At 42.0% G+C, this 17,561-nt stretch overlaps 1 protein-coding gene across 2 annotated transcripts in view; it reads left to right on the top strand.

Annotated features, from left to right (window-relative positions):
- CXADR (CXADR Ig-like cell adhesion molecule) overlaps window positions 1-17,561 on the top strand; it is a 345,157-nt gene that overhangs the window by 269,058 nt on the left and 58,538 nt on the right. The window contains exon 7 of one of the 2 annotated variants that reach the window (XM_069204105.1): window positions 6,968-7,154. In XM_069204105.1, the coding sequence (XP_069060206.1) occupies window positions 6,968-7,154 (187 nt within the window). Of the gene's footprint in view, window positions 1-6,967; window positions 12,054-17,561 lie in introns of those variants that run through there. The other variant, XM_069204106.1, reaches the window with a different exon arrangement.

Here is a 17,561-nt window from a genome sequence, read left to right as displayed (position 1 = left end):
CACCGTGAAGATTGACGTTCGATGCCTGTGCAGTGCTGTGACCTGAGAGTGCCATTGTCCTGGTGCATTGCTGTGGCTTGTGAGTGGCATCGCCCTTGCAACTTGTTGAAGATTGAGGGCTGTGACCTGAAAGGGCTTTCTCCCTGTGTGCTGCTACTTGCAACCTCTATATGCCGGGTGGGGGCTGCAGTGAAAAGGTGTGTGATAGTGAAGCGTAGTGGATTGCAGTCTGTCACCGGAACATTGGAGACAAGAAGCTGCCCAAGAACTGCAGCAGGGATCAGGAGAACTTAACGTATAACCAGAGGAGCACTGTAGACATCCAGCCGTCTTGCCTACAGCAGGGAGACTAGAGCTCATTGCACGGCTCATGCCACCGAATCACCCAGTGCTTAATTTGTAAAATAAGAAGTGCAGGTGCCCAAATGTTTTGTAGAAGGCCACCACCCAATTTGCTGGCTCCACCCACATCCTTTAACAACTCCACCTACTTCCACCATTGGCTCCAGTTATATGTACCCTGTAATGTGGCCTAGATTGACTGATGGAGCAACATAGGCTAATAAGGCTAGTAAGTGAAAGGCAACAGAGACTATTGTGCATGCCACATCCTGAACTCGTGTTTTTTGAAGGTGCTCTCAAAGTGAAAATGAACAAAAAGGCAATTCGCTCAGTGAAATAAAGTATTTTCCTATGATCACACCTATTGGTCAAGCATGAAAGCCAGGATTGACCCAGATTCTCCACTTTCACACACTGCAATTCACCAATTATAATTTGATGTGTATTTCTTTCTGGCATTGAGGGTTAACTCTGTCCTTATTCCATGGGACATAAGATTAGTGCAGGGGTGACCAGCAGAATCCACATTTTTGCAGCTTTACATCGGGCAAGCCCTGACGTAGACAGACAAAGAAGCACTTCACAACAAGCAAACACAGACTATGTTACAAGTTTTTTCCAGGCACATCCAGATTTGCTGGAATTCAAAGGGTGCTACTGAGTCAAGGGAGTCAAACCTGTTTCCATATGTCTCTTCCTTACCTTCACCTCCTCACCCACCTCTATCGCACGCACACGCACACAAATAAGCAGCAGCGACGATGGTCTCTCTTTGCCTAAGATCACATGATTGGTTAAGCAGGAGAGCGGAGAATTCGCCCCCAGAATGATTCTCCTGTTTTGAACTATGCAATTCAAACGTAATGATTAGATGGGCATACCTTTATGCCTTCAACGGTTAAAGCTTTGTCCTTAATTCATGGGGGCTGAGATTTGACATTTAAAAGTGCTTAAGAGGTGTTCCATGTTGAAAATCCTGACTTGTTGAGCTGATAACCTCTATTTAAAAATATTTCGTGCCAATAGAGGCTTCTTATAGTAATTTACGCAGACCTCACCTCTGACCCTGGCGGCCTGCTGCTGTTGATCATTCTATACATTAGCAGAAGCACAAAAGAGGTCTACAAAAGGTCAATACAAGGAGACAATGGAGTCTGAGCAGAAAAAATATTTCAACAATAATACTAAGCTAAGTATGCTATGCAGCTATGGCGTGTCAGATAATAATTTGGGATCCAGTGCACAAAATTATCTACCGTCAAAGGGGCAATCATCACATCTCTGGGATCATTTTTTCAAGGAGTTAAAGTTCAAATAACTATCTCTATTTTCATAGTAGGCACTTTACATGGGACTTAGACACTCGCACTCCACATAATAAAGCATGTAGACTAGAACACAGAAAATGGCCTAATGCTGGCCTTAATAGATTTAAGTAATGTGAGTATTGGGAGGCATGGGAGGGCTGTTCATGTACCCCAACCAGCGCCAAAAGAAAGTAAGACGGGAGCAACAAAAAACAGTACCCTGCTTTGCTCTTTCTCTGATCATGAAGATACTAAAAAGGGAAAGCTATAAGGAAAATTTGGTTCCGTGTCCCATGTACGCACATGGCAAGAAGCAGATAGGGCTCAGCACCGCCAATGGTTTCCTCCGCTTACATGCTTCGGGAGGGGTGATTAATTAACTTGTGCCGACCAGACCGTTGTCCACTACTCATTACATGCCGTGCTGGTGCCTGGTGCTCAGCATAACCCCGTAATATTGCCAAACCAGCAGTGAGGTGCAGTACAGCTTGTACACCACTCCAATGCAAAGTGGTCCAACTGGAGTTGGTGGTGGGCGACGAGCACACTGACGAAGGTGCAATTACAGCCAGCCATTTTCAGATCTAGGCAATGAGGCGCCCAAAAGGTATATTTGCACTTTCAGTTTGCTCCTAATGTGCCGCGCCTTACTGAAAACTTCGCCTTGCGCCTTTGCAGTCCCAGCCTACGTCCCCGTAGCTCAACCACAATTATCTAATCGGAATGACTAGAATGAATGAATGAATGATGTTGGTCTTCATGACAGACAGCCGTGCTGACAACACCAGCATGATGTTGCACATTGATCATGTCTGGACCTCGGTGGACTAGTCTGTGAATAACTATCAGGCCAACTGCCGATGGGAGAAACATTTTATAAACCCGGCCCTGTGAAATAAGTGCTGGTGCTGAGCACCGGAAACCACTGCCACAAATTAAGCACTGGAATCACTAGACATCTCCATGCCATACTACCACCCTCTGGGGATTTCCGTAGCACACCACCAACAGGAGCTGGTAAGACTGATCACCATACCATGGATCCCTGGGGCATCTTTCTGCGACTTTAGTGACAGAGCTGAGGCACTTTGATAGCCATCATGGAACTTACTAGTACTGACTAGTAGGGCCCAGCCTGAATGTTGTCTCGCATGAATGGGCAATAGCCACAAGTAGAAACCAGTAAAGTGGGACTTGGGATCTTGCCTGAACTACACTGGAGTGCCAGCCTTATGAAGACTCTATACATTTTTGGTATGTGCCATATTTCACTTTGTGTTTTTTATATCAATACTACCTTTTTTAATAAAATTTAAAAAAGCAAGTATCTGGCTGGACATTAATTTACTGGGGTTGCTGAGTATATTTTAAGTCTTGTGCCTGTGTAAACCTTGCACCTACCTCCCCCTAATAAGCCTTGGACTGCTCAACCCAATCTACCACTGAGAATGAATTGCTGAATGGGTAGTATTTGGCCCAGTTACTCATAACCCATAATAAGTCGGGCCCCAGGATCAGGTTCAAGAAGCCTCAACCCTCCCATGGTTGGACCCAGTAACTCCTGCTTGCCTTGTGCCCCATCTGAAAGAGGTTTAAAATCTTACAAAAGCAAAGCACCAGGGCCGGCTTTAGGACTAGTGGTGCCCTTGCAACAGTTTATTGTGGCGCCTCCCCACCCCATGACCACCTCCTCACCACCACCCGGCAAATTTGCCCCTTATCTCTCATCGCTTCCCTTTTACATACATTCATGTGTTTTAAAGCACTTGTAAAGGCTGGCTTTACTAATCCGCTCAGCTAGCCACATAAAATATAGGGGCATATTTAAGAGCCCCCTAGATCCATTCTAATGCCACATTAGCATAAAAAAAAATTACGCTAATGTTGCGTTAGAAGTCCAAAAGCACTGTGCCATATTTACAAAGTGGTGCAATGCATGCATTGCGCCACTTTGTATCCCTTTGTGCTACATTATACCTGGGCCAGGCATAATGTACACAAAGGTGGCATTCTCCCATTAGGGGCGGCCCAAAAAAATGAAATCTGACACTTAACGGCGTTAAAAGGAGGAGTCTGTTGGTTACAATGGACCTCTGGGTGTTTTGCAGGATTAGCATAAAAAATGTTCACGCTAATCCTGCAAAGCGCCGGACTAGCGTTCAAAATTCTGACACTAGTCCCCTAACTACCACCATGTTGTGCCGTATTTTAAATACAGTGCACACATGGTGGCGCTAGGAGAGCGCTAAGGGGTGCAAGAAAAGTGGTGCAGCACTGTGTGCAGCACCACTTTTTTCAAATATGCCCAATAGGGGCATATTTAAGAGCCCCTAGTGCCATTCTAACACCACATTAGTGTAATTTTTGTAAGCTAATGTGGCGTTAGAAGGCCAAAAACGATGCGCCACTTTGTAACACTTTGCGCTACATTATGCCTGCGCCAGGCACAATGTACGCAAAGGGGGCATCCCCCCCTTTAGGGGGGGACAAAGAAATCTGTCACATTTCTTTGCGTCATTTTTTTCCAGCACTTTTAAAGCCTGCTCAGAGCACGCATTAAAAGGAGCCTTCCATTTGTTACACTGGGCCTCTGGGTGCTTTGAAAGATTACCGTCAAAGTTGTTGACGCTAATCCTGCAAAGCGATGGACTAGCGTAAACAATTCTGACGCTAGTCCCCTAACTACCGCCATGGTGCTCCGTATTTTAAATATGATGCACACATGAAGGTGTTAGGGGGGGCGCTAAGGGGTGCAAGAAAAGTGACGCTGCACTGTATTCAGCACCACTTTTCTTAAATATGCCCCATTGTTCTGTTCTTTGCAGCAGGCATATTAACCCTATATGCTACTGCATGTTGAGTCAAAGCTGCCACTAGGCAAAACTCCCATCTCTCTCTTTAGCAGGAACATTAATCATAAGAGGTATCTTGACATTGTAATTGTTTCTTGAAGGATAAACGTACAAGGAACTTTTCAGCAGGTGCCTTTAAATCGCAAGTTTCGTAAGTAATTGCCTAAACACAGCGCACCCCTGAGCTCAGCGCCCGGTGCGGTCGCACCGCCCAAAAGCCGGCCCAGGGCACCACCTATCCTAGTTCTGCGAGTTGGTATCTGGAATCTATGTTCATAAGATTGTTTTTCACCTAGGTAAGTAGCACAGGTGCACACACACTTTGTAAAGCAGGTGGAACTTTTTGTTTTATTACAAGCTTGGTCATACAACACTGACGGATGGAGTTGACTAATTCCTCTTTTACTCCGCGTAGCAATGATCCACTAATCTTTCCATGTTTCAAAATGTTTGCATACTTACCATAAGTCATGGCTTTAGCCTCTTTTGTTCTGAAGTTGAGGCACTGCCAATTATGCTGTTAATACGAATTAGCCACCTTCTCCACTGACCATTGGTACTGGTCTGCCTAGTAATCGGAGCATGAACTGAACGTGAAGACAAGCAAATACGCGGTGTGCAGACCGTAGATGCCGGTCGGGTCATAGATGTTTTCAAATTACAAGTTCCTGTTGCAAATGAGTGTTCTTGTGTGCTCTGCATCTCACGCTTATGCTGAAGTTAGTAATGAAATAAGAGTACTCCATGTAAACTTTACGAATTAAATTGTTCTGCTGACCAGGAACAGACGTGTTAATGCCTGCCATGGTTTTCAGTTTTTCAGTTTTTCCTGTAGATTATTTTTCTCTTCTTACGAATCTGATCAACTTTCATTTTTGGATGATTTTTTGACATTTGTTGAAACTTTGATGTATTTCTATAGCACTTAATATAAACAGTTAATGATAAATTGGCACGTCATTTCCTGAGGAACCTCTTCCTGTTTCACGTTAGTACCAGCAGTGTTTCCAGTCCTTACTGGACTCCAGTTAAGCCATACTCACTTTTCTTCCTGGCGCAAATTATAATTGAAGCACATTGGTCCTGTTTTCTGCACACCTTTAATGAGGTGCGCTCAGCAAAATCATGGACAGTATGCCCATAATATAATTCTCTGCCCCCAGGGCGCAGCCAAGAACGTGTATTAGTGAAAGACGGAGCTGCATCTTGAAGCAGCTAGTCTCTTTTGCAGTGCAGGGGCATCTAACCTGCTTTTCAAAAGGGGGGTGTTATAAAAGACTGCACTCACCTGCAGGAGGAAGTCTGGGCATTGAGATTACTGTTCACAGAAAGTGATTAATACGGCCCCCGTGCCAATTTATAGATAGGTCACAATGTTACTGTTTTCGATGTAGCACACTTAACAGCTTCCGCAGGGTGCAATTGTGTAGAGTGCTCCTTGCTAAATACATTGCACTGATCCTGAGCTACACACAATTACGGCTGTCTTGAGGGCAGCACATTATTAAACGACTGAGTGGTTGTTTGAAGCATCCGCTCTGTCATTAACAGTGCAGACTGCATGTGGTCTGCAATTAAAAGGAAAAAAGGAACCCCCCCCCCTAAGCAGGAAGGTCCAGTGAGTGTCTGCACCCACCAACAGTGGAATGGCTGGGGTGTTCTCCACCTTTCTCCCCCCTTTCAAGGGTCACCATGAGGAGCAAGTGACTGTGCATGACCTCTTTGTGGTGCACAATCCGTGCACCTCCTGATGACCTCTATGCCTGCGTTCATAATATGTTGCTGGCACAGAGTCAAAGTATTATCTTCATTTGCAGCGAGGAATATCCCCATGCACATGAGGAAACAAATGCCCCTTTAGGATAGCTACATGTAGGCCAGCGCTGTTGCTACAGAACGGTCCCACAAGCATCTGCAGCCCTTTCTGTAATACCAAAGTGCCCCCCACTAGCACATACATGTGGTCCCCTGGGCACTAAATGTAATTCTGGCACTGATGTTGAAAGTTACCTCTGTAAGCTTGGTTCTTGTATCAGAGGCTGAGGGAGCAGGAGTTGCTGAGGCAGTTGTCTTTTTTTTTTTTCTTCTTTTTTTTTCCGGCTTCTCCTACCACTGCTCATTAGATTGTCACTGGAATAGTGTCTACTGTCTCACTGTTTCCGTTCCATCTGTATGCTTCCTCCAGGTAGTGAACTTTCCGTAAGTAGCTTGGTCCAGCACCCACTATGGTGTTGTGTTCGGCGCGATCACCAGTAACTTGTGCTGTTTTTGCTCCTTTGCCTCCTTGATCATGTTTCTTTCTTCAATTGTTAACCTAAAAGTTGGATAGAGGAACCATATTGGAGGATAGGGCATTTTTTGGGGCTGGTTAAGAATGATGGGTATGCCAGTTTTATTTATAGCTCAATGATTATGAATATTTGACTTTGCCTTTGAGTTAAATCATGTATTCTGATTGTTTTACAGAGAAGATGTTGCTCCACCAAAAAGTCGCACTTCAACAGCACGGAGTTTCATTGGCAGCAATCATTCCTCACTTGGGTCACTATCTCCTTCCAATATGGATGGCTATGCCAAGGCACAATATAGCCACATACCAACTGAAGAGTTTGAACGCCCACCGAGTAGTGCACCAAATTACTCAACATCAAAGGTATCTGCTCCTAATTTAAGTAGAATGGGAGCTGTTCCAGTTATGATTCCAGCACAAAGCAAAGACGGGTCAATAGTATAGGTCTGTTTGTTAACTTGTGATCTTTTTCTATTTTGTATTCATCCAGTATCAAAGTAACTACCTGGCCCAAACTCTGTTCTCACACGTCCCGAAGTTAAAATATAGTTTTGCTGACAATTCTAAACATTTTTTCCCCAAAACTACTTATGATTTAGATCGGTTTCTTTAAACCTCAGGAAAGAACAGACGAAAAAACATTTTCAGGCAGAACTTGAATAGTCCTTGATGCTGTATATCCCTCAAGACATATTTATTATTAGAAACTATGCACAAACTGATGTTATTTTTTATTAAGATGCAGATCTTACTCTGTGTGTAATGTTATTTTGGAAAGGGAAAATAACCTGTTTGATAGATTTTATAAACACCCTTCTCAAATATGTGGGATTTTGATTTGTTATACTGCTATTTGTAGGACATTCACATTTCTGATTATTGTGAAAATGAAGCAAAATGAATAATCCTGGGGGGGAGCCAACTTTGCCTTCACAAGTAGTTCAACAGTCCTCATTTAGTCCATATATGCACCCTTCTTTGCCTCAGGATGCAGTCCAAGTTCTTTGTCAGCCTACCTGTGGATCCTGTAACTTGATTTTTTGTATTCCTTTGATTAACCTCATAAACTTTACAGGAGATTCTCACTTCATGTTTTTCATTTTGCAATTTTATTTCTGTTTGTGTTTTCCTAGTCAGGTCCTCAGTAAGGGCAATTTGAAGCTCCATGCAGGACTTTTCCCAGCAGATACATGGAACTTTTTTGCTTCGGTGGCTTCTGCAAACTCATTGCATTATGATATTAATGACGTAGACACAGGACTGCCATTCCATGGGCAGTGTATACCTTTCTAGCGTGCCACAGATGGTTGTTGAGGTAAAGGTATCGGCTACAAGGCACAGTGCTCGAGTAGGCCTTTACAAAAGGTCCATCCCGGCTTTTGTTATTTGCCATAATTACGTTTTAAAGAGCCCTTGCTGCACTGGAGGATGCAGTCGTCCTGATGTCTTAGGTGAGAACACCGCTGTAAGCCTTCCACTGGTGCTTAGAGACTTGTTTCAGGTTTTGTGATGCAAAGTTAATAGTTAAAATGTTTTACTACTTTAGAAGCATCAGGAACCGCAGTACAGTGCAGTCTTTGGAATATTTTCTGCAAAATGTTATTTTACATGAAGTCTGTTCTCTGGTCTAAAATAATTCACATCCAAGAAAACTCCTTTTAGTTTAAAGTTCAGAAATTTATCTCTAGTGATGTTAGTTTTTTATCTTGACCTGTACAACAATAATTTGACTCCTTCTTTTGTTATGTTAAAAGCTCAGAAAGAAAGCTCCTTTTGCATCTCAAGAGCTAATTCCTCCTGGAGATATTGCTGAAGGAAAGTACTCTTAATTTCCTCAGTGCCCTCATTCAACCACCCCCCCCCCCCCAAGAATCTTATTGAGTATGTGTTGTTTAATGACACAGTTGAAGAACTAAACTACTTTTCATGGCCAAACTTTCAGCTTCTGCACACTTATTTGAGATCTAAAGCAACACTTATTGATTTTCAAAGATTTCTTTATTTAGGAAATCTCCATTATTACGTGGGCATTTCTCTGTAGAGATTGTAAGTATTACTTTCTGCCTCCCGTTGTGAAGGTAACTATAGAATACTGATTCTTGTAGGCATGTTGGCTTAATCCCTGACTTTGACTTGTATTGTTGCTACCTTCCAAATCCTCAGGAGCTTCGACCATTTAGTAACTCTGTTATTGTTAATCAGGCGGATTGTTTTAAAGAAAAATCTTTAGCCAGCATAACATTCCAAAGCCTTCGAACGGACTCTTATGGTTAGAAAACGTTTAATAAATAAATTGGCTAGCCTCCAGAATATAGTGGGTGGTGATGGACTGTGATGGATGGCTTCCTTGTGCAGACTCCCCCCACACACCCACCAACATTGTCCTTATGTTCTTGTTTTACATATCTGTACATACTTCCTCTCACTCAGTTTGTGTCCCATTATGATTATATGTGAGCCTTCACACAGGTATACTAAAGCAACAGAACATTTTTGAGGCTTTATTTGGCTTGTGGACAAAAACTATCCAAAATTGTATTCTTCTATTTCTTTGCAGTTTGCTGCAACTGGCCCAGATAATAGTTGTGAACATATACTAAGCGTTTTAAAAATAAACCTGAGTAACATGCAAATAGTACATTGGACTATGGGTTTAAACTTGCAAATGTTTGCTTCCAGCCCTATAAGGGATTTGAAGTGCAGCTGCTTCTGTTAAGCTCTCCTAGAGAAGTAGGTTTTTACGTTTGTTTTAGATCTTGTAAGTATAGTAATTTTCTTCCTTTTCATGTTTTCCTATTTCTTGTTTCATTCAAAGTTGACACTTTAGAGAATAAGTGACTTTTAGGTCAATTCAGATGGTTTGCATATAACAATGTCAAAAGGAGTCTTAAGGATCTCATTCCAAATGACTGAATGTCGCAGCATCCAATTAGTGACAAAATAGGTTTCGTAGTTTTAGAGAGGAATCAATTGATGTAACTTGCCTGATGCTAGTGTGCTTTTCCGTGTTTTGGTATTATGCAGTAAGGACTTAGAAAACTGATAGACTGGAATCATTTATTTACTGCTTTTTGTTTAACTGACGATTTCAAAACAATACTTTGAAGTAATTGTGGGTTGCTCCATCTGACTTTCAGCATCAGTATTTATTTTGAATTTCACATGCTGAGTTTAAATATAGGTATTATGTACTGCAACACATGGATTTACTGTACACTTAATTCTGCTTCCACAACATATATCAAACTTGTTGCTGTAGACAATAGAACATCCTACAAAGGAACATTTCTGTCAAAAATCATTTGAAAGCCACACTTACAGTAGGCAGATCAAAGTAGGCTTACAATCTCAACTGTCAGACGAAACATTCTTAAGATTACTTGGTGCCTTATGGTGCTCGTTGTTGCTTATCTCGGTGAGGTGTGAACATGTTACGTAGATTTTCATTATTTTTCAAAATTTTCTTTAATAATAATAATGGATAATGTAAGATCACTCTGATTTTTGCACAGATGCCTTGAATTATCTTTGGATGAGTAGGCAAATTATATTTATATGTAGCTTTTATTTTTTAAGTGGTAGCTCCTGCACTGGATGGAAAATTTAAAGCTGCCGTATTTGATCCCGAGAATTAGAATAATAATCAGTATTTTGTGAATACTAGTTTGTAAAACTGAAAATAGTCCAAGGATTCCATGTTAAACATTTCAAGCTTGTCAACTGTTTTTGGGCCAGACATTCCATTTACTTTTGGAAGCCACAAACCTAACAAATCACTGCTCTGCTTGACATATTTGTTGAGTGCCTCCAAATGATTAGAACATTGGTCCTGTGTACGAAGAATTGTCCACACATTTTCTAATGTAACATAATACTTCGCTTAACCTTGTGTTTAGTATTTGTTGTGCCTTTGCAGCAAACATCTTGTCAAAGTTTGTGCGCCTTTGAAATCTGCTCAGTCCATTGTTAGTTATGACACCTGTACTGCATATTTTTTATTTGTGTGGTATTTAAAACCTGTTTTTCTTGGTGTTTGAACCACACTTTGACATTCACTGGTATTCTTTGAAAACGCCATGACCTGCAGGAGTGCATTTAAAATGGCCTCTTCTGCTTTGCCTTCTTTCTGTTAAAAAAACTAAATATTTGCCTACTGCAGCATTTACTTGCAGGGGAAAGTCACAATTGTATTGGTATAGATAAAAAGAATGCAAGGAGCAGTGCTAAATTACGCTTGTTAACTCTACAACGACAGTGCAGCTTGCTGACTTAGTTTTGGTGATTGCCTCCAACCTAAATTGTAAATTTAGTCATTCTTCATTTGGAGGCTTGCTCCAGTGCTTCCGCTTCAGAAAACAAGTTAATGTTTGAGTGTGGTTCGCTTCTAACCTGTCAAAACTGGCGTACCTGATCTTTTTATTATCCAATGAGCTTGACATTTGAACTTTGTATCAAACAATTGATGTAAGCAGTGAGTTATATTTTGATCAGCTACTGAGTCCTGCTTTATATGAATTGTTATGAGGAAATTTTACTGAAAATCCTTAATTTGGCTACTCGGCAAGTGGAGATGAAGTGTAGTAATCTCTAGTACTCTAGACAGTGGTGCCACAATTCAATTTCCTTAACATAAATTGAATGATAATGCTACATAAGTTAGTGTCAAGCTCCTTCGCTGTTTGATTAATTTACATTTGTTGTCTCTGATCTAAGATATAAATCTCCATGTTTGTATATACAACCAATGAGTCATGAGCTTGCTTGTGTATTTTCAGAAGACTTTTCCTTTATGGCGTTATAGTTTTGAATAAAATTGAAAATTATAGTTTTGGTATATTAAGTACAAGTCGCAAAGCACCTCTATTTTTGCTTCCCATGAACCAAAAACTGGAAAATACTTCCTCAGTCGCAATATGGTGTGAAGTGCTATTTTACTTTAACTAAAGTTTCACCTTGTAATGGAGACTGAAATTAGTTATGGAGATATTGACAACTCATTCTGTTTCTGTAATAAAACAGACGCTGCATCTTGGTTTTTAAAAACCACGTGCTCGTTTTCTTAAATCCACCTGTTTCAAGTAATTGAGTAAAAAAGGAAATTTCAGTGCTAAATTTTAATGCATCACCTGTGTAAAATTGTTGTCAGAAAAAAATGTCCACTCATTAACTATTTTAGAGTTTTTAGAGTGCTGCTGGAAACTTTTTTTTTTTTTTTTAAACATTCTGTACTTTTGAATAAAGTAATTTAATTTCTTTATTTGGCCTTTATTGTTTTGGTGTGGTTTCATTCGTCTCCTTTCATATTGTTTTCTGGCACTAACGAACTGCCCTTTTCATTTAGCTTACTTTTCCTTTGCTGTCTTTCTACAACTACTAGTAACATGTCTATTTTTGTAATGAGAACTGAAATCTTCTGCTAAACCATTACCATACTTTTTAATAATTAGATTCACGTAATTTAAATCGTATTGAGTCTTCTGAACCAGAAATAGTTTGGTGCTTCCCAAATCCCAACTTTGCTTACTAGACTTCAGTATTCGTTGGGCTGATAAAGGTGACTTTTTCTACAGTTGTCTGTAACATAACGAACATTATGTTTTATTCTCTTTTCTGATTCTGCCTTCTTTCTCTTTGAAAGTTCTGTTGAAAAAACTAGACGGAACCAAAATCCTAGGTGACGCCCCCCCACACTGAGTACTTATATATTTTACTGTTGCATTGCAGATTATCTGATTTGAAGTGAGCATACGACATGTACACAAGGCTTATCACTGTAAATGTATACATGTACGTATGTAGATAAATGTGTCGATATTCTTGTGGCCCAGTTAGTGCTCTTTGAGGCATTTCTCGTATGATGCCTACTGGAGATACATGGTCTTATTTTTTACTGAGCAAAGACTTGCAAATTAGTGTACACCCTTTAAAAAAATATATATATATATATACATATACATGTTCGATGGCATGTGTAGCTGCAGATACACATGCGGTGCATTATCCTGCCATCTAGTGTTGGGCTCAGAGTGTTACAAGTTGTTTTTCTTCGAAGAAGTCTTTTCGAGTCACGAGACCGAGGGACTCCTCCCTTTCGGCTCCATTGCGCATGGGCGTCGACTCCATCTTAGATTGTTTTCTTTCCGCCATCGGGTTCGTATGTGTTCCTCTTCGCTCCGTATTTCGAATCGGGAAAGTTAGCTAGTTATTGAAAAATTTGACAGTATTGTTTGCGCTCTGTACCGGTTTAGTGTTAGTACATCGACACTGATAAAAGAAGCACTCCGGCGGCCCTTCGGGCTTCCACTCTTCAGTGGGGCCTGGTCGGCCCGACCGCGTCCATCGTCGAAACTCATGGACCGGACCCTCCGAAAGTGAGCTACCGACGGCACAGCAAAAAACTGTGAGAAAAAAACTGCCCCGGCCAAGACTCACTCCAAAATTATAAAGGCCAAGGGGATGCCAACGCCAAAAAGCCATGGCTTAACCCGAAAACACGGTGACCAAATATCGGCACCGAAAAAGGCCTCCCAACAGCCGAAGACATCAGACTCCGGTCGAGATACCGGCTCCGAACCATCTCGGCACCGAGAGTTCGACACACCCAAGGTAAAAAAGGTTTCCTCAGAGCCGAAAAAGGCTGTTCCGAAACCTTCGGTGTCGAAAAAGGCAGCCTCGGAGCCGAAAATAGGCTCCTGCACAGAAGAGCACGGACTTTCCAGCCAAATGCAAGAGCACAGATTTGAGCAGGAATTAAGTATGGGAGAGCCAGACCATACTCAAAGGAGGCTGCACATCCAGAAAGAGGCTGGTAAAATTCAAACTCTTCCTCAAATAAAAAGAAAGCTAGCATTTCAGGAGTCGGAAATGCAGGCAAAGGTGGCAAGAGACAAAACACCACCACCAAGGTTTTCGCCACAGCCTTCTCCACTGCACTCACCACAGCTGTCCCCGGTAGCAACACCCCCAATGCAGTCACCAACACACATGGGGATGACACGGATGCATGGGACTTATATGATGCACCGGTCTCCGACAACAGTCCTGATTGCTACCCGGCAAGGCCGTCACCACCAGAGGACAGCACTGCATATGTGCAGGTGTTATCAAGGGCAGCTACTTTCCACAATGTGGCAATGCACGCGGAGCCAATAGAAGATAACTTCTTATTTAACACATTGGCATCCACTCACAGCTCTTTTCAAAGTTTGCCAATGCTCCCAGGCATGCTAAAGCACGCCAAACAGGTGTTCCAGGACCCAGTAAAAGGCAGAGCTATCACGCCTAGGGTGGAGAAGAAATATAAACCTCCCCCAACGGACCCTGTGTTTATAACACACCAACTGACACCAGATTCGGTAGTCGTGGGAGCGGCCAGAAAGAGGGCAAACTCCCAATCATCAGGAGACGCACCACCGCCCGACAAGGAAAGTCGGAAGTTCGATGCTGCGGGCAAACGGGTGGCAGCACAAGCAGCCAATCAATGGCAGATTGCCAATTCACAGGCTCTACTGGCTCGCTACGACAGGGCACACTAAGCCGAGATGCAACATATAATACAGCACTTGCCCAAGGAACACCAGAAACGTGCCCAACAAGTTGTTGAGGAAGGACAAGCGATTTCCAACAACCAGATAAAGTCTGCACCGGACTCGGCAGACACAGCAGCATGGACAGTGAACACTGCGGTAACCATTCGCAGGGATGCATGGTTACGGAGCTCAGGTTTTAAACCGGAAATCCAGCAAGCTGTGCTCAATATGCCGTTTAACCAGGAACAATTGTTTGGGCCAGAGGTGGACACAGCAATCGAAAAACTAAAAAAGGACGCAGACACGGCCAAAGCCATGGGCGCGCTCTACTCCCCACAAAGCAGAGGCACTTTTAGAAGACCACAGTTTAGAGGGGGGTTTCGTTCCCAAACTGCAGAGCCTTCCACCTCACAAGCCAAACCCACCTATTAGGGGCAGTACCAGAGAGGAGGGTTTCGAGGATCATACAGGGGTGGACAATTCCCAAAAACAAGGGGAAAACTCCAAAGCCCTAAAGCACCTCAAGCCAGACAGTGACTTCAATGTCACAAACCCCCAACACTCAACACCAGTGGGGGGGGAGACTTACCACATACTACCAAAACTGGACGAACATAACTATGGACGCATGGGTCTTAGCCATTATCCAACATGGTTATTGCATAGAATTCATAAATTTCCCACCAGATGTGCCCCCAAGAGCACATACAGCTAGAAGTCCAAGCATTGTTACAAAAACAAGCAATAGAACTAGTACCCAACCATCAAAAAGGAACAGGTGTCTACTCCCTGTATTTCCTAATTCCAAAGAAAGACAAAACGTTGAGACCCATATTAAACCTCAGAACACTGAATCTCTACATCAAATCAGATCACTTCCACATGGTAACACTTCAAGACGTGATTCCCTTGCTCAAAAAACAGGACTACATGTCAACGTTAGATCTGAAGGATGCATATTTCCACATACCCATACATCCTTCTCACAGGAAATACTTAAGGTTTGTAATTCAGGGCGTGCATTACCAATTCAAGGTGTTACCATTCGGGATAACAGCCCCAAGGGTATTCACAAAATGCCTTGCAGTAGTAGCCGCGCATATAAGGAGATAGCACATGCACGTATTCCCATACTTAGACGATTGGTTAATAAAAACCAGAACTCAGCAACAGTGTCTTCAACACACACAATACGTTATAGAAACTCTACACAAACTAGGGTTCTCTATAAATTACCAAAAATCACATCTACAACCATCCCAAATACAACAATACTTGGGAGCAACACTCGACACATAAAAAGCGATTGCCACTCCATGTCCACAAAGGGTACAAGCGTTCCAGAATATAATATTAAACATATAGCCAAACCAACACTACCAGGTGAGGTTTGTAATGAAACTTCTAGGCATGATGTCTTCATGCATAGCCATTGTCCCAAACGCAAGACTACACATGCAGCCCTTACAACAGTGCCTAGCAAGACAATGGACACAAGCACAGGGTCAACTCCAAGATCTAGTGTTAGACCGCCAGACACACTTCTCGCTTCAGTGGTGGAACCCTATAAATTTAAACCAAGGGCGGCCATTCCAAGACCCAGTGCCTCAATACGTGTTCACAACAGATACTTCCATGATAGGGTGGGGAGCACACCTCAACCAGCGCAGTATACAGGGACAATGGAACATTCAACAAAAACAACTGCACATTTAGAACTGTTGGCAGTGTTCCTAGCATTGAAAGCATTTCAACCACTGATAGCCCACAAACACATTCTTGTCAAAACAGACAACATGACGACAATGTATTACCTCAACAAGCAAGGAGGGAAACACTCGTCACAACTGTCTCTCTTAGCACAGAAAATTTGGCATTGGGCAATTCACAATCACATTCACCTAATAGCACAATACATCCCAGGTATTCAAAACCAGTTAGCCGACAATCTCAGTCGAGATCACCGACAAACACACGAATGGTAAATTCATCCCCAGATCCTACAAGATTATTTTCTACGCTGGGGAACACCAAAAATAGACCTATTTGCAACAAAGGAAAATGCTAAATGCCAAAACTTTGCGTCCAGGTACCCACACCCTCTGTCCAAGGGCAATGCGTTATGGATAAGTTGGTCAGGGATATTACCTTACGCTTTTCCCCCTCTCCCACTCATTCCTTATCTGGTAAACAAACTGAGTCAAAACAGACTCAAACTAATACTCATAGCACCAACCTGGGCTCGCCAACCGTGGTACACAACATTGCTGGACCTACCAGTAGTACCTCATGTCAAATTACCAAACAGAACAGATCTGTTAACTCAACACAAACAGATCAGACACCCGAATCCAGCATCGCTCAATCTAGCAATCTGGCTCCTGAAGTCTTAGAATTTGGACAATTAGACCTTACACAAGAATGTATGGAGGTCATTAAACAGGCTAGGAAACCTACTACAAGACATTGTTATGCAAACAAATGGAAAAGATTTGTTTACTACTGCCACAATAATCAAATTCAACCACTACATGCTTCCGCAAAAAACATTGTAAGTTACTTATTACACTTAGAAAAATCTAAACTAGCATTCTCTTCTATTAAGATACATCTCACAGTGATATCTGCCTTATCTGCTGATTAGACATTCAACATCGCTTTTTAGAATCCCAGTCATCAAAGCATTTATGGAAGGATTAAAAAGAATCATACCCCTGAGAACACCACCAGTCCCTTCGTGGAACCTCAATATTATATTAACACAACTCATGGGACCACCATTTGAACCCATGCACTCTTGTGAAATGCAATACTTAGCTATCAGGAAGGCTACCTTCCAGGTTATCACATCTTAGAAGAGTAAGTGAAATACAAGCATTTACTATACAAGAACCCTTTATACAAATACATAAACATAAATTGGTTCTCCGTACAAATCCAAAATTCTTACCAAAAGTTATATCACCATTCCACCTAAACCAAACAGTGGAACTCCCAGTCTTTTTTCCACAACCAGACTCAGTAGAGGAAAGAGCCTTATATACGTTGGACATAAAAAGAGCACTAATGTATTACATTGACAGAACAAAACAGTTTCGCAAAACAAAACAATTATTTGTAGCCTTCCAAAAGCCTCATGCAGGGAACCCTATATCCAAGCAAGGCATTGCCAGATGGATAGTGAAATGTATTCAAACCTGCTATATTAAAGCATAAAGACATCTACCTATTACACCAAAGG

This window comes from Pleurodeles waltl, chromosome 8 (genome assembly GCF_031143425.1).
Source record: "Pleurodeles waltl isolate 20211129_DDA chromosome 8, aPleWal1.hap1.20221129, whole genome shotgun sequence".
NCBI classification, from domain to species: Eukaryota; Metazoa; Chordata; class Amphibia; order Caudata; family Salamandridae; genus Pleurodeles; species Pleurodeles waltl.
This window is presented reverse-complemented; position numbering and strand designations above follow the sequence as displayed.